The sequence below is a fragment of the Sinohyriopsis cumingii genome, chromosome 10 (assembly GCF_028554795.1).
Source record: "Sinohyriopsis cumingii isolate HCF-2022 chromosome 10, ASM2855479v2, whole genome shotgun sequence".
Taxonomy (NCBI): domain Eukaryota; kingdom Metazoa; phylum Mollusca; class Bivalvia; order Unionida; family Unionidae; genus Sinohyriopsis; species Sinohyriopsis cumingii.
In genome coordinates, this window is record NC_142970.1 from 66,534,612 (window position 1) to 66,549,981 (window position 15,370).

Sequence of the window (15,370 nt, forward strand, 5' to 3'; positions counted from 1 at the left end):
TGATATGATTTATGATGTTGGCTCTTTTATCTGGATTAGGTTCTTTTAGATAACTGTAGTAGGGAACTTGAGAGGAATCAACATGACTTCATTTATAGAAAAATGCAAACGTTTGATATGTTGCAGAAACAACGTTTAAACTTGCTAAGATGATTGTCATAAGCTGAAAGTTTGCCTTTGCAGGGATCGGTTTATTGCGGCACGCGGGAAGGATGTGAAATTTGCTAAGCACTAGAGGGGCGTGTGTTAATTATGGCAGTTAAACAAAACTAAACTTCTGACTGGATAAGTCAAATCATGGTATGTGTTTCCGTGCGAATTTTCATGTTTTGTAAACGTGTTACGCCGTAAAATTAGTCAGTCTAAATATCTTCGTGAGTCGATGGTCTTGGTTCCAGGAACAGGGCTTAATCCCTCTTAATGATTGTCAACGAGATGTTTAGTTGGAAGTCTACACGAGACACTGGACCAAACAGATAACAAGACGATTCTGCTCAGTGGGAAGTGAGCGAATCTCGAAAGCACAATTTAGTTTCATACAAGTTTTCTTTGATATGAATCTGAAGAAAACAATTTGTATTTATTTGTCTTAGTTTCATACAATTTTTCTTTGATAGGAGTCTAAATCTATCTCTTTGAATTTATTTATCTTAGTCAAGATAGTGAGTAATAGCTTACACTGTAAGGAGTTACTTGTAAGAGGCTAGAGCACATATTTTTGATCAATGAGTAACGGGAACTAGATCTGTCGAGAAATACATAACGTTCAATGCACTGTGTTACTGTCCATGGAAATAGCTCGTATATGTATGCAAATACGACATTAATGGTCTGCATAGTCGCGTCCTTTAACCATGTCATCACTTACCATTTGTTTGTAATACGATATCGAAAACTCTAAAGAGAACGAGACAGCCCGATTCGGGAGGTTAGATCGAATAGACATTTAGTGTGCATATTGTATTTATCAGGAAAATAGCGTAGACGTAGACGTAAAAACGAAAGGACGTTAGGACATGAAAACAATGGATAGGAAGATTCCACATTGAATAGAAAAAATCTCTGGCGGATTATAGAATCCACAACGGAAGAGCGAAGACAAGAGGGAACAGAATTAAGTTCAAACGCTTACCGTCTCTTATATTGCAATTTTTAATATATTTTGTAAACAGAACTGCTAATTTTTTTAATAACTTCTAGTAATTATTTTAATGGAGGTGTATCCCTCAAGTGTCCTGTATGTTAGATTTTCTGTAATTTACTAAACTGTGATAATTAGTTTACGAGATCTCGTGTTATTCTATTATATATCTCTGCTCATATCTCCATTGATTTTATCCATTAATTATACACTTTTATTATCCACTCCATCTGGGCAATAACAACAAGATCGGTCATCCTCTAGACATTGATAATCACCACCACCACACCACCCCATAACAATTTCATATAACATTTTGAAAAAAAAGTCTTCGATTATTTTTAAATAATATGTTTATATGTCATATCGATCATGAATTATATGAACTGATAACATAAGATTAGTAGGATCTTTATGCCAATGAATTGTTGCTTAGCAAATAAGGTAGTTAGGACAAGAAGTTAATTTGTTTATTTGATTTGTATAATTAAGATGTGAATTCTCAGAATTGATAATTACTATTGGGGCAATGCTAGTTCGTCCATTTAGCCGACAAGAACGACTTTAGTCATCCAGTGTTATAGCGGGAACGAATGGCCTGAGGGTGCGCAGGTGGCTGAAGAGGGCTATGTGCACTCTGAATGTTCTATAGCATTGTGGAGCAGCAAAGCCGATCGTTGGATTACTGACTCGGATTTCATGGTATGCCTTCTTGTTCTGCTGCTGCTGTCTTGTTGACATTACCATCTGGGGTACTTTTACCAACTGAGGAGCGCCACACGCCTCTGTATCGGGCTGTCTGCTCCTACTTGTCATAGCTAGTGCCAAAGGTCTTCAATGACGACGTCAGTTTGTCCTTGTATTGTTTTGTTTTTTTGGCCTTCTTTGTTCAAGCTGGCCATAAAATAGATTTTTGGGAAACTGATGGTCTGGCATGCGAGCTACGTGGCCTGCCTATTGCACCTGTGACTGAATCAGGATGGTGCGGACACTGGTCAGGCTTGCTTGGGCAAGGACCTTAGTATCCGTGATCCTGTCTTGTCAATTGATGTTGAATTGTTTATGAGGCAACGTGTATGGAAGTGGTTCAAATTCTTCGCATGACACCGGTACACTGTCCAGGTTTCTCAGTCGTATACTAGCATAGGGAGTACTATCGTTCTGTACACCGTCAGCTGTGTCTGTAGTCTGATGCCTCTCATGTTCCAGACGTTGACATGTAGGCTGCGCTGACATTTGTAATCATGGAACTAACATCGTCATTGATTACGAAGTTCTGAGACTGAGTGCTGACAAAATAGGTAAACCTGCTCATTCCGCTCAGTTTGTATCAATTGCCTGTGATGCTTGGCTCAGCACACGCTTTTTCTGGAGCTGAATGATTCATTGATTCAGTCTTCTTTGTGTTGCTCTTAAGGCCGAAATTTGTGCAAGCATCAGAGCCAGCGTTAAGGGCGCAGTCATCAGCAATTAGTACCTCTCTGGCGTTGTCTGTCGTAACCTTAGATTTTGCTTGAAGCCACCCGAGATTGAAAGGTCTATCACCAATCATGTATATGACACGGATCCACTAGTCACCATCTCTGACCACATCAGTGAGCATGGCTGAGAACATGAGGCTGAAAAGTGTTGGCGCAGTTATACAGCCTTGATGCACTCCGTTCGAGACAGGAATGAGATCAGACGTCTCACCATTGTACCGGATTCTTGCTTCCATGCCATCGTGGAATTGCTGTACCATGTGATACATTTCCTTGGGTATCCGTACTTGGCCTAGATCTTCCACAGGGCCTTTCTATTAACAGTGTTGAAGGCTTTAGTCAGGTCGACATAGGAGGAGAAATGGTAAGCATTCATCTCCTGGTTCCTCCCTTGCTAATGCCCAACAGCAAACAGTATGTCGATGGTTCCACGCTCCTTCCGGAATCCTCACTGGCTTTCTAGTAGGAGTGTATGGTCAAGGTGTGATGGGAGACGGTTCAGGAGAATCCTGGTGAGTATCTTGCCAGCGACGAAGAGCAAAGATATATCTCGGTGGTTGTCACAGACTCAATTTTTCCGTTACGCTCATACTTATATATAATATCAGCGTTCTAGAATTCCTGTGGAATAATTTCTTTTTGCTACCTGAGACAAATGTTGGGGCTTATTATTCTGCATACTGGGGATCTTGTGTTTCTATTATATGTCTCTGCTCAGGTCTGTGTTCATTTCATCAATTCATTTAATATATTTATTATCCACTTGTTCCAGTCAAAAACCCCAAGGTAGATCGTCCCCTCCAGAAATCGATAATCACCATCACTACTACATAACAGCTTCATTTTTACAAAGTACATCTTTTAATTAAATAAGCATCTAATAAAACAAAAGTTTCACCAAATAGAAAGTATAACAAATACTATATAGTCACAAAAATGAATAAAATGCGCCTCAAAATAACCACTGCTCTGTTATTTTCTTTGGAATAAAAAAATATTTTGCTTCAATATGATGTAAAATTTTAAAATATCTGTTTCACATTTTGCATTCAGCGCATGTCGGCAACACTTTACAAAACTTCTCACATAACTGGGCCAGTTCCCCGTGCTTTGACGTCCTGTATTTTTGTAATATAATACAAACTTATATATTGACAATATTTCTTACATTCTTAGAACATTATTTATAATCAAGTCAACATTAATTTGTTTCCATAAAATTAATTGACTCGTAACTATGAGGATGTATATTTGTAAATCTGTTGAACACACGTTACTTTAGTTGCGTTATGTAACACGGGTGTATCGCTATGCAGAAAGACCAAAATTAATGCTGCAATGTACGGAGAAAGGCAAAAGTAAACAGCTTTCAACGACTTTTCTGTAATTCTAATTCAAGCCTATAATTTCAAATAAGGGCAATGCAGTTTGACAGAATAATAATAATAATAATAATAATAATAATAATAATAATAATAATAAAAGTAATAATAATAATAATAATAATAATAATAATAATGAGGACTCTGTATAGCGACTAATCTTTAGAAGCTCTAGGCGCTTTACAACATTAGACAACACTTACAAGATAAAAAACGTATATAATGATACGATTACAAACACAAACACCATGAAATTAGAAAACATAAAACAAAAACATGCTGAGAATATTTCAGGTAGGAAACATTATTAGGTCTTTAAGTTTGTTCCTTATAGTCGAAATAAGTGTGTTTTGAGAGCCCTCTTGAACGTGATCACTGTGACATTGTGTCTAAGTTCAGTCGGCAATTCATTTCACGTTGCTGGGCCCTGGTATGCAAACGAACGCTGTCCATATGACTTTGTTTTCATAGTGGGAATAATGAGTGTACGATTGTCAGAAGAGGAGCGTAAGTATCTTGCTGGTGTCTACACATGGGTGAGGTCGGATAGGTATGTTGGACTGGAGTCCGTCAGTGAAACGTAGCACAGAGAACAAATTTTGTGTTTGATTCTGGATCGAATAGATAGCCAGTGTAGGGTACAGAGCAGCGGGGAGGTGTGCTCTGATCGTGGTACTCTAAGTATGATCCGAGCAGCTGTGTTTTGAACTTTTTGAAGTTTTTGGAGTAGATATTGAGATGAACCAGACAGAATTGAGTTACAATAGTCCAGTCTCAAAAGCACTAATGAACACACAAGTGTTTTAGTGGCATCAACTGAAAGATATTTGCGAATGGAGCTGATGCGTCTCAGCTCAAGATATGCAGTCTTTTATATGTTCATGACATGTCGGTGCAGTGTGAGATTACTGTCCAGAGTAACACCTAGGTTTCATACTGATTGTGTGAATTTAATGTTAGTGTTGCTGATATTTATTGCTTGAGGTAAAGGATGTGAATGAGAAGTCTTTGTGTTGTAATCAGAATGTCCTCAGTTTTATCATCATTCATCTGCAGCTTGTTACATGTCATCCATGTGTTTCACATCAGAAATGCACCTCTCTACACCTTGGATGGTAGCATCAACTTCAGTTGGGTGGATAGATTTGTATATTTGGATGTCATCAGCGTACAATTGGTGACTGGATGATGATCTATGACACTTGAGAGCGGCTGAGTGTATAGAATGAAGAGAACAGGTCCAAGAACAGACATCTGTGGAACACCACAACATAGATCAACTGGGCTGGAGTGTATTCAATTTGCAGACACAATTTGTGTTCTGTTGACCAAGTAGGACTTGAACCACAGTAAGGCTATATCATGAATGCCAAATACATGTTGGAGACGGTGAAGTAATATATCATGGTCTACTGTGTCAAATGCACCAGACAAATCAAGGAGGGTGAGGACTGTAATCTTTACGCTATCCAAAGCAGAGAGAATGTCATTAACTACTTTTAGAAGAGTAGTTTCAGCACTGTGGCAAGGGAAATATGCAGAATGTACTTTGCTAAAAATATTGTTTGAATTCAGATGAGATGTAAGCTGGGATAGAACAACCTTTTCTAAGATTTTTTATATGAATGGGAGATTAGAAACTTGGCGGTAGTTCTTTAAATCGTTATGGTCTAGTGTTGGTTTCTTTAGCAGAGGCTTTACAATGGCAGTTTTGAAAAATGATGGGAATTCCCCTGATGAGAGAGAGGTATTAATAACATTAGTTAGTGAAGGCAATACTGGATCTAAGCACTCAAATAGCAGTGATGTTGGAATCGGATCAAGTTTGCATTACTTTGGTGCACTCTTCATCAGGATTATACGTACGAAATCCATAGAGACAGTTTCAAATGCTGCTAATGGTTGACGCTGTAATTCTGTATCCCAACTGTATGGTGACGAGGAGTCAATTGAAATTGTGATGTCAAGCTTATCTCTAATGGTTTGTACTTTGTCACGGAAGAGATCTGCAAACATGTCCAGAAGGACGACTGGAGAGAAGGTAGTTGGAATAGGTGTTGATTTGTTCCTTGACATTAGCTTGTTAGTAATCTCGAAGAGCTCTTTGCAGCTGGAACTTTCCATGATCTTAGTAGTGTAGTCGGCTGAATTCGCTGCATGGACTATATTTGTGACATTCTTCTTAGGGACTTCATAGATTTCCTTATGAATAGTGAGTCTGGTGGAATGCCAAAGCCTTTCAGCTCTACTACAGTCTCTTTTAGCAGTGCGAAGCTGGTCCCTAACACTGTTATACCATGGAGAACACTTTTGAATTGATACTCTGCACTTGGTAGCTGGGGTATGTTTGTCGAGCAATGAACGCAGGCAGTTATCGAGTTCTTCTGCTGTAGAAGGTAAGCAAGTTGTTAGGTTTGCTTGGATGTCATGCATTAGTTTGGTTCTATTTATCATACAGAGGTTCTCGTAGTAGCAGATAAGGTGGAGGGTTAGGGACTGATATAGTGGTTATTTTACACTATTGCAGTTTAACGCTGTTTTCAGACACTGCTAAATGCAAACTTCGCCAGCCTTATGTAAAAACACAATTGGGAATTGTGAAATGGTTAAAGCGGATTCCTAATGGGACAGATTTTATTGTTTGTAAGTAAATTTCTCAAATGTTGGACAAAATCAAACAAGTTAAATCATGGAAGCATCTTGTCTTAAAAGGTGTCAATGGGAATTTTTTATATAGTGTGCTCTAACTTTCGGTCACGATTAAAGTCAAATGAAGGGTTAGCCAAATATGTTGACTGTAAGCTGGGATCTGTACAAGGTTGTGTTTTAATTACAATATTATTTCTTTGTTTATTAACTTTTTGATTCTTTCGCTTAAAGGAAATTGCGGGAAAGGTATTTTTTATTTCTAAAAATGTCTCTGATCTTTTAGTATTTGTTTCTGCAGATGATGTACCAACTCCAGTCTATATCGTGGTAGCAATGCAACAACAGAAATTCACAATTGAACACTTTTTAACAACAATGGAAAGGTTAACTTGGATAAGACAAACTACTTGTCTTTCACCATAGGAAACTTTTAAAGAATTATGTGTGTGTGTGTGTGTGTGTGTGTGTGTGTGTGTGTGATTTAAATTTTTAACGTAGCTTTAAATATTTTACAGTCATATCGCTATGATGTCTGCAGTGTGACAGTTTTATAGTGATGTCTAGCACTGGGGCATCATGCCACATACATGTAGCAAGATGTCCCACCCAGTCACATTTCCCTGACACCAGGCCGACCGATCCTAACACTAACCTCTTAATGCTGAGCGTCAAACGAGGTAGCTGTTAGTACCAATTTTAGAAGCCTTTGATGTAACTCGGCCGGGATTCGAACTCACGACCTCCCGCATCCGGGGCGGATTCAAATGTGGATCAAATAGCTACAGTTCCGTATTTACAAAATATATGTGTCTTGTGTTCATGTCCACATTATCCTGGACGAATGCTAAAGAAACATTAGTAGCTCAGAGTATAAAATCTGTTATAGATCTTGTTTTGTTATCTAAGTAAATTTGTGTACTTTAGTTTTATACATGCCTTGTGAATATTTGATACTATGGTAAAACCTATATGTTTTTGGTTCTAAAATTTAGGGCCACACTTATTCAGTATAAATGGAAAATGTTCAAACCCGTTTCTGAAAAAAATATATATGTATGTAATGTAATGACAATTATTATGTTGCCTTTGGAGAATGTGGCTGACAATACTTGTGTGTTTCATATTGCCATAGATGTGTTAAATATTGGTGTAAATTATTGCATATGGACAGGAGCAGAAGCCTAGATTGCTACATGATACAAAGTAATTAGATGATAACAGATGTGTTACAAAAGCATCCCATGCGAGATGTTAGCTATGTTAGCGTCTTTGTAACACCATTCTCTCAAAGAGTGACGAGATGCACTGGTAAAAACAGGCATGATGAAATCACGCAGTCGTCAAAATGTAGGTATTATCAAAAATAGAAATCATTACTAATGCTGAGGTTTAGCAAGTTATGCGCGTGAAGCTCTTTCGGGATTCAAATGTTCTAGTTATCAACGCTTTTTGAAACTGGTAGACATGATGATGTTACTAGTTACTATCGTGTATAAAATGGGCATAATCTGCTGGTAGCTGCTGGGGTAGTACATTATTTTAAAAGGTATTTAAATTCCATTTGTCAAAAGGAAGGTTTTATCAACATTGGTTTACTCACCCTCGTTTATATATCAGGTGTGGATGTATTTAAATTAGGAGAGTAAGGAAAGTAGAGTCATTAAAGGGGGACTAGAAGCTTTACTTCAGTTATAATGGGGATCATAGGATGATACTGGAGATAGGGACGGTGTTTTTTTTTTCTTTCTAAGAGATTTAAATTACACGCCTTCTTTTACATCCTACACTGTGTGAATGTGATTGTATTTTTACTTAAACTAGGATGGTAGGGAATTATAGAGTGTATTACCGTATATACTCGCGTATAAGCCGGCTTTTACGCGGGTCGTGCTCTTTTTAGTACTTATACCTGTTCAGTTTCGGGGGTAGGTTTATACGCGAACGGGATTACATGTGAGTATTATAGGGTATCTATTTGTATAAGCGTGTTGGTTGATGCTTAGAATTTTATCTGGATTTGCTTTCATCTGATTATTAGAGAATCGCTTAATTGATGGCATGCTCTCATTTGCCACATTTGCGTTGACTTAAGAAGGTCAAGATTTTCTTATATGTCAAGGTATTGTCATCGACGTAGTTCAAGAGGGTAATTTACATTGTAAAGTACAGAGTAATGATAGATACATATATATACACATTTTGAGACATGTATAAATTTATCTAACAATCTGTCTACCAACCAACCTGCGTACCTACCTACATGCCTCCATGCATACCTACACACACCTACATACCTACTTAACCTACAAACCTACACACATACACATATCTACTTAGCTATAGACTTTCTTACCTCCTCGTTTACACACTTACCTATCCACTTGCTTACCTAATTACATGCGTATTTATTTACTTACCAATTTACTTATTTACAACGGTTCTTTCTTACTTAAAAAATCACACTTCAAACATGTTGCGTTCACTTGAATGTAACTGAGTTATTACCTTAGTCACCTGAGTACTATATGATAATAAGTCTAGAATAAGGCTTTATCTTTGAATGACTGTGGTGGTGGTGGTGGGGGGGGGGGGTCCCGGTCATGTCATGACTGTAATGATAATAATAATAATAATAATAATAATAATAATAATAATAATTATTATTATTATTATTATTATTATTATTATTATTATTATAAAAATAACAGTAACAGTAAATACCATTTGGTCTAAATTTGTGTTGGGCCCATCTTAATTTGTTAAATCTTCGAATACACATTTTACCCACGGATATCAAAATCCTTCAAAATATTCTATTTCAAAACACGCTCATATAATTCATTACATTCTTTCATTTAAAAAAAGCAAGACGGCATTAAGTGGATTGCCATGTATGTATGTATGTATGTATGTATGTATGTATGTATGTATGTATGTATGTATGTATGCATGCATGCATGCATGCATGCATGCATGCATGCATGTATGTATGTATGTATGTATGTATGTATGTATGTATGTATGTATGTATGTATGTGTCTGTCTGTCTGTCTCTCTGTATGTATGTATGTATGTATGTGTGTGTGTATGTATGTATGTATGTATGTATGTATGTATGTATGTATGTGTCTGTCTGTCTGTCTCTCTGTATGTATGTATGTATGTGTGCGTATGTATGTATGTATATGTATGTATGTATGTATGTATGAATGTATGTATGTATGTATGTATGCATGTATGTGTATGTATGTATGTATGTATGTATGTATGTATGTATGTATGTGTGTGTGTGTGTGTATGTATGTATGTATGTATGTGTATGTATGTATGTATGTATATATGTATGTATGTATGTATGTATGCATGTATGTATGTATGTATGTATGTATGTATGTATGTATGTGTGTGTGTAAGGATGAGTGGATGCAATTCCTTCACCAAGATAACCAAAAGCTTAATAATAAAAAACAGGGACACGTGAGGGCAACAATTAGATCTGCATCTGGTAACAACAAAAGCTAATTTCAAAAATTAAAGGAATAAGAACTATAACTGAACGAAAGAATAAGCTTTTATGAAATGAAACAGAATTGCCTTGAAAAAAAAACAACACAAAGTTAGTTATTGTACTTCACCGAAGGAGAACTGACAAAGAATTGTGCAGTATTTAATAATTTAACTCTCATTCAGGAAGAATTGCTAGTTGCATATACAAACACCAGAGAAACTTGCATATACAGACACCAGAGAAATTTGCATGTACAAACACCAGAGAAACTTGCATATACAGACACCAGAGAAACTTGCATATACAGACACCAGAGAAACTTGCACATACAGACACCAGAGAAACTTGCATATACAAACACCAGAGAAACTTGCATATACAGACACCAGAGAAACTTGCATATACAAACACCAGAGAAACTTGCACATACAAAGACCAGGGAAACTTGCAGAATTGGCAATTTTATTACTTTTTGGAAGAATGCAGCAGCACTTCATGAATAGTAATATTAACAACAACAATAATGTTAATAATAATAATAATAATAATAATAATAATAATAATTATAATTATAATTATAATATTAATAATAAGCAAACACTAGAAAAGCTTTTCCAGTTTCCAGATGGGCCATTTTCACTACATGTTCTAAGAATACAAGATCAATAATGTTAATAATAACAATAATAATAATAATAATAATAATAAGCAAACACTAGAGAAGCTTTTCCAGTTTCCAGATGAGCCGTTTTCACTACGTGTTCCAAGAATACAAGATCAATAATAATAAGAATAATACATTAATAATAACAAGACCAAGAAAAAGAATTTTACAGTAATGCATAAACAGTGGATACCCAAATAACTTATTCAGTCTGCTCAGTTTGTCAACTAACAAGAGATGTCAGCTAATTCAAGAATAATACTCTATAACAGTACGAGGCGCGTGCTTTTAATATCTTTCTTTCTGGGGAAGTTGACCTTTACAGAAACGTTTAATGTTTCTTATTTTTATCTATATTTTTTTTCTTTTTTATCCTATTTTTTAAATTTGTTTTCTTTGGAGGACAATACGGATATTTGTGTGCTATTTTAACTTTATATCAATATATCTTTAAGTATTTTTTTATATGTAAATATACATGACGCGAGTCGATAAATTTACGGCCTGTCATGTTTCTTTGATTGGCCCCATAGGTGAACCGAAAGTAAATATTGGTTTGCTGAAGCGCAGTAAGAACATCTACCGAATGTATTTTATAGTGAATTCTTAAAAAGTGAATAATTTCCAAGAATATGAGTGTGCATTATAAAAATACAGTCAGCTAGCTTTTCCTTTTATATTTAATTCTAATTACACATTTTGCCAAGTATTTGTAGCAAGAGTTTCGGTATGTTACAATGGCATTATTTGACCAATAAAAGAACAATCAATTTTGCAACATCAGAAACGAACGATTTGTTTGTATTTGGAAAAACATTTAAACAATGATTCAAATGTGTTATGCTATGTATTTATTGAGATTCATTATTTTGTATAACCATAACTTCACAGTTTAGAAACTCCCGTCGTCAAGAAGCTTTAAAATCCTCAAGAAGCTTTAAGATCTCCAAGGCGCTTTACAATCGTCAAGAAGCTTTAAAATAGCGTACATGCTGTGTATACAGTCCTTAGACCTTTTAGCGTCCTAACTACAAGGATTCTGTAAAATATGAAGTTTAATTCTTATTTATTATGTACTCTCTTTCTGCAAAAAGTTAAGGGAATGAAATAAATCTATTTTTTATTTATGGTTGCGTATAATGAGCTATGGGATTTGTCTGTACAATTTTCAATTATCTGCGATAAATCTTTGACTACTGTGGAAGAAGACTATATTTTGATTTAGTTAGAGTGACTGTCAAGTTTGAGTACATAGTAATATTTTTTCTTCTAAAAAGGTAAAAATAAGTAACCGCTCTCTTGGGCAACGGGCTGTCTAACTAATCTGGGTTATTGTGTAACCGTGGTGGTGATACCACATTTAAGTGTATATACAATAATATCACGTCAATCCTGAGTGCTACGTTAAAAAGCAGCTAGACTAGAATTAACACAGACATGTATTGCCTCCTCGAGACACAATTTAAATACGGCTTTTTGAATTGATACTGATTTTGTATTACGTACATATGGTCACGTAGATGTACAAGATCGAATAGATCCCGTCATTGTGGACCCCTTGGCAATTGTTCTCCTCTGTGGTCTGCGGTGTTTTCTGGTTGGTCCAGTGCTCAAGCCTATGACACTATATCCAGATAACATTGGAGGAAAACAGTTGGCAAAGATGTCGATAATTGATTCAGAAGTTTAGACGATGTTAATATTCCAATATTGTGCCAGCTTGTGGCAATGCTGCCCGCTGGAAGCCGAGAAATAATTGCAGATCCCACTCTGACACCAGCATTGCGTACACTCCATATACGATTCGGGGAAAAGCTGCTTTCTGCCTAATTAATAATTTTAAAAGGTAGAGTATGAGTATACATGGTAAAATAGTGTACTAATTTGTGCAGAGCTTTGGTATGTGTCACTTCAGGTTCAATGATGCCTATATTATAACCAATACATGTGTAAATATAAACAGACAACGTAATATCACTTTTAAGCATATCGCCGGCGATATCTTTTGGATAAAGAGTTCACATCAATCCTAATATTATATATGATGCGTATTTGTCTGTTTTCTCCAATGCACACTCTCAGCTACAATCATACCGCTCATCCATAAGTATGTCCTGCTAGGTAAATTTCAATGAACACAAAGATAAGAAAAGGTCAATTCTACAGCAGCTATATACATGAAACTCATAACCGTTCAGATTTAGGACAATTGTGGGTCTTCCAAAGTTTGCTAGTATATGTTTTTGTTTTTTTCTTTCCCGTTGTCATCACTTCCATGGAACGTCCGCCACTTTTAATTTGTAACGTAGTTTTGAAGTATTCTCGAGGCGAAACACCCCTTTCTATATTTCACAGGTCGCTAGCCACGGACAAAACATATTATAAAAATTCTGCACCGGCGTGGGTTTGCCTCTACACGACACTGAAATGCAGCAATTCAATTTTATGTTATATTATATAAATTGTGACATTCCTTGGTACAGCATAGATACGATTTAAACATAATGTATCTTCGTCTAAATGTATTTTACGTCATCTACTCCTAAAATAAAACATTTTATAATCTAGATTGAAAAGACACCTTTCGTGTTTGACGCAATCAGCATTTACCTGCATGTTTTCATGTTAATTTCTAAACAGTGCATATGATTACATAATTTTATCAGTTTTCAAAATGTGTTTCGGTTCTGCTATTTTCAGATAAAGATAAGCTATTGATATGTACAGCTGTGAAAACGTCTTTACTTTTGTCACAAACTTGTAACAGTCGTCGGTTGGGCAAATCTCACAGTTGAAGATTTGTTTGTTTCTGTAAGTTCCACATACTTCTTTTCCCTCACTGAGGTTACGGGACTGTCTGACAAATCAGAATCCGATTCTATTGACCTTGCTTCGGGATTGTTCTCATCAGAGACTATCCTGTCCCTCCTTGGTCGAGGTTCCATGACAACAGTTTCATAGGTGTGAAGGTCATCTGTGATTCCTGGACCTTCGACATTATTTACAATAGCTGACATTGCTATTGGTGGTTCCAAGGTTGGTTCATCTTCGTCGCTAATGATATTAAGGGAGGACACACCTGCATAGCTTGACCTTTGGGGAAGATGTCTTAGGTTATGCAGATCTTCAGTTGGAAGTTCGATACTATTTGACCGACTTGCGCCACCGCGTTTCCGCGGCAACGAACTTCCCTTTTCCTCCTCCCCGATGACATTCAGACTGGTCCTGGATTGATGAATAACGTCCTTAACTAGACTTAGCCAGCTATCAACTTTGGAATGGCTGTGTGTCTCATCTCCCCTGGCCCTTGCCGCCAATTTTCTCCATTTTACTTCAATGGCGTCGGCTTTACTTAAAACAATATCCTTTTCTTGTTGTATGCTTCCAAGAGCTCTCATTGCTTTACGGCTCCGCTTCTTATCGCTATCTCTTTCCTTTTTGTTTTTATCGCTGGACTCGCTTGGGCGCTTTTCACTTCGTAAATCGTTTGCCAGTTCCATGAAACTCTTCATAAACTTTGTACCCAATGTACCTCTCTGTTCCACAGGCTTTCGCTTTCTCTTTGTAATCCGGATAACGGTTTTCCTCTTTTTCATTTTCGGAGAATCGTCTTGGGTCAGGCTACTATCCTCGTCAAAGTCACTAGTAACCGTGGAAACAGAACGTGTGTCATCGTCATCTTCAAAACTCTGCATCTCTCTCACTAGCTGAACCTTACTGGCGATATCCATGGCTGTTATCTCCCCTTGGTTGGGCTTCATGCAGTTCACTTCAGTAGATGCCACAATGTGGAGGAAGGTTCCCAGCCGATGAAAGAACATGGAAATGAACTGAATGACGAGGGCAATACCGAAAACTGCCATGAAGGCAAAGGAAAGTGGTTCAGCGGTGAGCTGGGTCCTCTGTTTTCCTTTTCCTATATAGCAGGGAAGAGGAATTGATACACCGTTTCCTTGTTTTATGCCATTGGTATACTGTAGGGTGAATATGATGACAATAAAGAGACCGTTGATCATGAAGAACATCAAACTCATCTTATTTCTAAGTTCTATCAAATTTTGCTGCATCTTTTTCTTTTGTGCTTCGTTATTCTCTAGAGGGAAGAGGTACTTGTCAATAAGATCTCGCCAGAACATTTTCTCCTCTTTGCTTATATAACGTATCCTACCCTTGCCAACGTCACTGTCCTGAATCCAATACGGAGATAGTTCTTCGTCACTGGGATCAATTGTCGTTTTGAAGACTGGGTTATCTAAACAAAATAAAATAAAAGACAATGAAATATACGTAACATTTTAATAAAAGTTGACGAATGATGGACGTAGTTTTCAAGCTTCTATTTTTCATGAACGTGAACACGGAAACATATCAGATACTTCAAATTATAGAGAAAGGGTGTGGATGGGTCAAGAGACAGATGATATTTCAATTCATTCATCATATGCCAACAAAACTGGAGCTTTGATAAATTAAGCGAGCATCAGTTGTGAAAACACAAATGATAACACTAGAATATTGTAGCATCAATCGCTGCAATTGTTAACT

General features: G+C 36.7%; 1 protein-coding gene across 2 annotated transcripts in view; it reads right to left on the minus strand.

Annotated features, from left to right (window-relative positions):
- Positions 1 to 10,641: 10,641 nt before the first annotated feature.
- Positions 10,642 to 15,370, minus strand: part of LOC149790307 (chitin synthase chs-2-like) — a 45,349-nt gene continuing 40,620 nt past the window's right edge. For both annotated transcript variants that reach the window (XM_089972360.1, XM_089972359.1), the window contains exon 16: positions 10,642 to 15,077. In XM_089972360.1, coding sequence (XP_089828486.1) covers positions 13,576 to 15,077 — 1,502 coding nt within the window. In that variant the 3' untranslated portion in view covers positions 10,642 to 13,575. The remainder of the gene's footprint in view (positions 15,078 to 15,370) is intronic.